Source organism: Manduca sexta, chromosome 8 (genome assembly GCF_014839805.1).
Source record: "Manduca sexta isolate Smith_Timp_Sample1 chromosome 8, JHU_Msex_v1.0, whole genome shotgun sequence".
Classification (NCBI taxonomy): domain Eukaryota; kingdom Metazoa; phylum Arthropoda; class Insecta; order Lepidoptera; family Sphingidae; genus Manduca; species Manduca sexta.
Window position 1 is genome coordinate 6,854,114 of NC_051122.1, and position 7,683 is coordinate 6,861,796.

The 7,683-nt window shown below is 29.6% G+C and overlaps 1 protein-coding gene and 1 long non-coding RNA gene across 18 annotated transcripts in view; one reads left to right on the forward strand and one right to left on the reverse strand.

The window, feature by feature from the left end:
- Positions 1–6,382, reverse strand: part of LOC115446513 (casein kinase I) — a 43,527-nt gene extending 37,145 nt beyond the window's left edge. For 6 of the 17 annotated variants that reach the window (XM_030173292.2, XM_030173284.2, XM_037436370.1 and 3 more), the window contains exons 1-2: positions 6,008–6,371; positions 5,301–5,706 (exon numbers count right to left, since the gene is read on the reverse strand). In XM_030173292.2, the coding sequence (XP_030029152.1) occupies positions 5,301–5,362 (62 nt within the window). In that variant the 5' untranslated portion in view covers positions 5,363–5,706; positions 6,008–6,371. The other 11 variants (XM_030173301.2, XM_037436371.1, XM_037436372.1 and 8 more) reach the window with 9 other exon arrangements.
- LOC115446588 lies at positions 344–4,580 on the forward strand. Its single transcript, XR_003938935.2, has 3 exons — positions 344–510; positions 647–847; positions 4,199–4,580. It is a non-coding gene; the product is annotated as an uncharacterized LOC115446588 (long non-coding RNA).
- Positions 6,383–7,683: the final 1,301 nt, after the last annotated feature.

Below are 7,683 nucleotides of genomic sequence, written 5' to 3' on the forward strand. Positions count from 1 at the left end.
GTTGTGATTTATGAAATTGAGAGGTATTTTTGTATGAGGTATTTTATTTCATAAAGTGACATTCATTTAACCATGTAATGTTATTAATGGGTATATTTTCAGTTTATGAATAGGTAAATGCTAATAAATACCAGTTAAGGTGGATTGTTTGCTGGATATAAGGCTAATGCTAATGAGCATACTCACAATTTTCTATGCATTGGGGCATGTATTTAAATAAATACAATGACAGTCACTCGTTTGAATATTCATTGTTAATATAAAAATATTAGTTACAGTTAGGGAACACAAATCACTTGTCAATTTTCATGACAGTCATTGCTCTCTAGATTACTATATTTTTATAACTTCTAGCTTTTACTCAACATGGCACTTGACATTTCTATTTGTGTGGCCATTTTATGACTCATCAATGACTTTCTTCCTTCTTTTCAGTCTAAATCTACCAACAGTTTATTTATAAATGAGAATGCAGTCATATGCAGGGACATGTGGCAACACCAAATAAAAGTATGAATTTAGAATGTGTTCTATGAGAACTTATAATGTTAGAACTTTTAGAATGAATGCTTCCTTTGTCAAGTAAATGCATCATTGCTGTAATATTAAGTTAAATTATTTTTAGTTTATTTTGATGTCTTTTTAGAAGATGCCTGAAGCAATCTACAGTAGATATTAAAAAGCAAAGTTTCTGAATTTTGATCTAAAAGATAACAATTAGAACTATTTATCCAATTCTGAAAATACATTTTACATATAGGAAGATATGTCTTAAGGACTATAAGCTGCTTTTCGTTGGAGGCATAGATGCAGGCAAGTCCGTGAACCAACATCAGCAATTAATATAGTGAGTATTATTTGTCAAAGGATTTATTTAAACACATGGCAATTCTTAATGGCATGTAAGTAATAAAAAATTATGCTAAAAAAATGTGATAAAAAAGTGACATACAAACTAAAAAAAAAATTGAAACAGTTTGAACATGTGGATAACTCTATACTTGGCCTATCCTATTGCTCATTACATATGTATATGACCTTTAAGTATGATCCTTTTCCCTTCATACTTCTAACCTAGCTTAGGACAGGCAAAAATATCTAAGTGCTATATTGGATTGGATTGGATGGGAATACCCATCAAAAAATTATTTCATGAAATTTATAGATATGTGGCACGGGAATCTAATACTGAATATCCTCCTTAAGCAGGTCACTAAACTTGCATACTGTATACACAAATCAATATACTGAAATATTGTATAATTTTAAATATCTATATCATATGTTACATACAAAAAATATTATAAATAATAGATACATTGCAAAACAAGTGGGATTTGTGATGATAAATAATTACAGTATAATCCGTTTATTATGACTCTGCCTATATTGACCAACCTCTTATTATGACGTAATTACACTACGAAGTTTGGTTTTCATATAAGATTCTTTATAAAAAAGTCGGATATAATGACTTCCCTTACAGTGACATGTCGCTTATTGTGACCCCTTTTAATAAATTATGTCCGGTTATAATGACCGACATGATTCTTTACGCCTTCGGTAATGTTCGTTGATGCCCGACGACGTTCGGCACGTGGCTCGTTTTTATTTTGAATCTCAGTGATGGGGAAGAAGAAGTCGAGGAAGAACCATTACCTACCGCAGAAGAGGCATTAAAAGCTGCACAATTATTATCCTGATTTGTTCATAGCAATATTGAAAACGATAATTTGACCATAGCGATGTCTTCTATACATAATAGTATTAGAGACTGTTTTTACAATAAAATAAAAAAACAAAAGCAGACAAAAATTACAGATTACTTACATTAAAAAAATACAACTTTTATGTACATACATACATACATACATTTTATAAGTTACTATGTTTCTCTATTAAAGTACTTAAATACATGCATACCATTTACATAAAAATGTTTTTTTTTCACAAAACGCTTTGTATGACGTCCGCTTATTATGACGTGTTTGTCAATTCCTTTCGATGTCATTATAAACGGATTCGACTGTATATAATAAATTGACTTTCTTAATACATTATGTGACAAATTACAATAGATCAATTTTGTTTACTTTGACTCATAAATCTACATTCTAGGTTCTACATAAATGTCACAATATTATACTTTTTAGGTTTAAAGCTATTCTAAAATTTTGAATATAGTTTGGATTAAATCATATTGAGGATTCATTTCATATTTAGCAATTTTTTTTATACAGACTAATAATAAGTGAAGTAGGGTCCGATAGAATGTCAACTAATAACAGATGATTACCCCTGAGGAATAAACACTATTATTCCAAACTATTGGAACCAGATAAAAGATACTATGATTTAGCTTCTAATGTAAGTAAGTCACAAATAGATAATTAAATGTAACAATATACAATACTGGACACAATATAAATGATAAATGTTTTTTTTTTATAACCAATGCTTTATCAGTGTATTCTGAGATTCAAGATGTTTACACTTTATGATTCATGGACACAACACCAATAGTATGTAGTTGCAAATATTAATATTTTGTGACATAATATCAAATCAATGTTTATGTTTGGCATATAAAAATATACTTTACTTAAAACAACTGTTATATCATGTTGCATAATGTTATTATAACTTTACAAAACTATTTTAAGATGTAGCCCAGGTGCCTTTCTATTTATCTTATTTTTAAAAATTAATAATGTGGATCTGATTATAGCTATAAATAAATAAATAAATACATTAATGATACAAACATATTGACAACTTCCTAACTATATGCATATAATCTTAGGTTATAATATCAATCACATGAACACATTAATAGTTATTCAGTCAAATCACTTTCCTTGTATTATTAAAATGAATATGCATTAAATAGTTATTCAATGAATTTAAATAGCTAACTGTTAAGTAACGTTTACATACTATGTTAGCAATAATTAATGAATGTTTACAATTAAGTATTTTAATGGAATAAAATGCTAAGCATGCAATTAATGATTTATAAAAAGATTCTCTATAAGATTGTATAGCTGTATGTATAAGTAAACATTGCATTTAGGGCATTGACCTGTACCAATTATTCATAAATACAGTGTAAACTCTCCATAACAAACTTCAAGGGACTGACCATTTTTTCATTACAGGAAGTGAGGAAAGAAAGAGTAGACATCAGTGTGTTTAATAACTAAGACCAAAAGTGCATGAAGACAAATCAAAGATAAATGGTTCACATGTTCTAGACAATTCACATGTTTAAGTAGTATTTTCTTACTTTAACAATTGGTTTTAAAAATATTTTAAGAATAAGTCATTAGCAATTGAAAATATGAACAATATAAGTCACACAAAGGCACTTCAAAGGGCAGAACAACTATTGGGTACCCAGTCTTAGCCCGAGTTAGATATACCAGTCCAATTTTTTTACAGTTACTGTAGCCAAAATTGCCTAGGAAGGCAATTTTGGCAATCTACATCAACAACTCATGTACCTTAAAAATGTTGGGACCACAAAACTGAACTAGTTTCTAGTTTATAGAGAGTGTTAATTTATAGAGAAAGACATTATAGAGATTACACTGTTTCTTAATATAGATAGGTCAGCTGATAACAAATGACAATGCACTTCTAGTACCATAACATCAAGCATTTAATAAATTATTAAAATGTGATATAAACACTAGAATATAGATGACACCATTATTAAAAGCTAGGTGTCTGTGTGTGTGTGTGTTATTATTGAATACATTATTGGAGGTTTTGAAATATTTTACCAGACAAAAAATAATAGGGTATAGTCATGCCCTATCTTGTATGTCATATTCATTAGAGTTAAAACATAATAGAACAGAGGAATCAATTAGTAGAAGAGTTCAATTAAAATTGCACCACAAATACTTGTAAATTTATTAACATAAAATTTTGATGGATAATTTTCATTGCAAGTTTTAGAGGCTTATTAATAAATTATGGAAATATTCATACACTTTACAAAATATGTAACTTTTTAACATAACACTTTTATAAGTTGCACACTCAAACACAAAACATTGTCATGTCTGTGTTATAAACAGCATAATACTAAACAGAATAGGGTAAAATACTGACATTATTGACATAATTAATTAAAGTGTTTATGAATCATTTTCATATTAAATTAATTGAAATTATTTGATGTGGTTTACAGGAAGAGAATGATTTGTAACCTCTCCACATGCTCTAACCCCACTAATAGGGGAGGTCAACGGAACACACATTTTAGAAAAGTTTGGCTTAGTTTTAAGAACACCTGACTACATAAAGTCAAGCTCTGAAGAATACCATTCCTGGAAAATGGGGTCAAAAACTTACACAGAGTGCAACACTACTTTACAGTACAATAATTAGATTATACCAGTTCAAATTATCATTAAATTTGAGTCATGTATCACTTAACTACATATACTAGAAACATTTAAAATTTCCCTACACCTGTCCGTACCTCTCTAAACATGTGACCTATTTTGCAGCTACTATACCAAATGTATCTTCTTTTGCATGCATTTATTAAACAAATTAGTTTACAACTGTCTGTGCATTTCTTTTTATCATTTTATGTCTTACCCTGTCTATTGATTTAGATGTTGAAGTGAGAAAACAAGTAATGCATCACAATTTAACAATCTCAAAAAGTATAGTAAATAATTAAATTTTAACAAATATGCATCACACTAGCTATATTTCTGAATAGTGCCCAAGTGTACTCAATTCTTAGATTAAATAAATGAAGGAAGCCAATATGTTGGTTAATTGAATAACTTATAATGTTTATTAATCTTTTTGAAAGAGAGAAAGAATATAGGCATGTTTTATATTGTTATTTTGGTCTGCATTGTATACTTACAAAACCACAAACATACTTTATAATATAATCAGATGCTATTCGGTTTTCCAAAATGATGAATTAACTAATAACAAATATGTTTAATAAAGATCAGAGCATTCTTTAAGTCATTGCGGTTACTATTAGATTAATAACTGAATACCTGCATCAAAGATAAGGAATACAATATGAGCTTATCAATATTTTCCAAGTAATCTTTGAATGCATCATAATTTTCAATACTTATGACCGTCAAGGAGCTAATGGTCAAGTATAAGTGATATGTAAAAATAACCATGATTTATATAATTTAGATTGTAATGTCAACTTTGTATAAATATTGTTTGGATGAAGCATGAATGAAAAATTAGCACTAATCATATCCATTAGGGGACGGTGTGTGTATGAAGTATAGACATGTTCTTACGTGGAAGTTCTTTTATCCTCGCTCTGACGTTCTTTGTCCTTGTTGCTCTCACGCTTGTTCATAATACCAGGTGTGTTGTGCAGGTGCTAGCCCGCACGCCCGTTCACTCCCAGAGCCCAGCGCCTGTCGGGCCCGCGACGCAGCCCATGTCACCACTGCCGACACGCGCGCAACCCGCGATGCATTGCCACAACACAGTACACACACTTTTTTCTATTATTGCTATTTTTTTACGTATGTTTCAATAATGTTATCACTGCACTATTGTTAAATTTATCTTAAAATCATTTTTGTTACACTGCAACATGTAATTTCGACGTGAGTTTTAGAATGTTTCGGCGACACTTGACAGTCAATATCAATCAACGCGTGGGACAATCGTTATACGTCTCAGGAGGTGATAAATCTGCGTATTTTAACACAAATAAGTTGTAATATTGAATAGAGGTCGCCCAGCCAATGTTATGTTCATTGAAGAGTGACAACAAGCGATGTGGGTGTCCAACGTTCGACCACACTGCCCGTAAAATCGTGCAAACTTTATACTTGCATCGAATGATTGCACTTGTAATTAGCTAATGAACTTTCTTAATAAATGAAATACTGAATCGGAAAAAAAATTAACAATTGACAGTTGTTTGAGAGAAGTCAACCCCAATTATTTATTGGACAGCACGGATTGTCTTGAAATAATTTACTTCACAGACCCTCTTTATCGATGCTCACTACACTCATACGGAACTAAACGTGGCGTTTAAAAAAAATTCAACACGATTTTTAGGTAGCTTCCCATGAGATTAGTCACAACGTCGCCGAAACATCAAATGGACATTTGTTCTGATAAAAAGTTTAGGTTTTGTAATGGCCACCAATGTTACACTTTTAACACTTCTAAAATTTTAATAAATGAATTTCATTGGTAAAATGTTCAAACTAAACAATGTAACAAATTACACGTTTATATAAATATATTACCGACTAACGATAAAATTTCTTATTTATAAAATATCTAACTCAAAGAAATAGTCACTGATTCGCCATTCGGCGCATGCGCAAACTCGCAGCAGTCGGTGTGGTCAGATTTGTAAATAAAATTTCTTTATAACAATAAAATGTATACAAAACACGCAAAAAAATACGTAGCATTATATTTTTCCATAAATAATGTTCAATACTATCACTTACAGGCTAACTAGATGTATTTATTGTAAAGAAAAAAATATTTTATTTTTCCATTTTATAATAAAAAAAAAACAATTTCTACGCTAGCAAGTTTTCATTTTTTTAAGTGACAGCACTGTTTTTATTGATGCGTTCATTTAAAAACAAAAGCTTATGAAACTATTTATAATGTATTTATCAGATATCAATGACAAACAAATGACAGTGCCAGTAAAAGACATTATACTTTGGGTTTCCTTTTCACATTATTATTTTAAAGAAAAAGTAAAACTTTTTATAAAGCCTTTAACTACACTACTTTTTTTTTTACAAAAAATCAATCGATTAGTAATATTTTAAACAAAATATTGTCTTTCTAGATTCAGCGGTTGAAGCTGACCGATGACTGTCAGCAGGTCACTACTTGTTAAAAGTATTAAGATGTGCGACAGATACCTGTATAAAAAACAATCAAAGTTTAGGGCTTTACCAGACGTTCACTTGGCGTGAGAGTTACTATGATAATTTACATAAATACAATGTAGACTCTATCCAGAAACTGGCACGTTCACCTTCATATATTTTAGCATCACACATGCAATATGAATATCACACCCAACTACGCTCTTTGTCCGGCGAGGCTTATAATAAATATTCGGTGTCGTACCTAGCAATCATACCGCTCTATAGATAAATATGTTAAATAATATCTAATTGAATATTCTTCACACTATTACTACAAATATAATTAATAGTAAAGTTACTAGTAATGGACACAATTTTATACATAGGTATTATAAGTTTAAAGAAAGATCTGTAAAAATATTTAATAAAATTGTTTCTTGTTTTATAACTTATTACTTTTGAAGACTCTTGTGATTTTTGCAAGATTTTTAGATCAACTATAAATGATCTGTAAAGGCAATGGAATTGTGTAAAATTTAATAATTATGACATTTTTTTTTTATATTTGCTCGATTAAATGAATTAATTATATAATATACAAACGTATACATTATAATGAAGATATTTTATACAGATATTGTGTCGGTGTATAATAATGAACGCAGCCGACTAAAACGCAGGATATTTAAAAAGATGAAGTAAAAAAAGTAAAGAATGAAAACAAGTTGGCGGGAGTTTAGAATATCTTTTGTTTCGACTTCTTCGTAAATTGCATAAAATATGAAATATTAGGTATCATATTATTGTGAGATAAGTA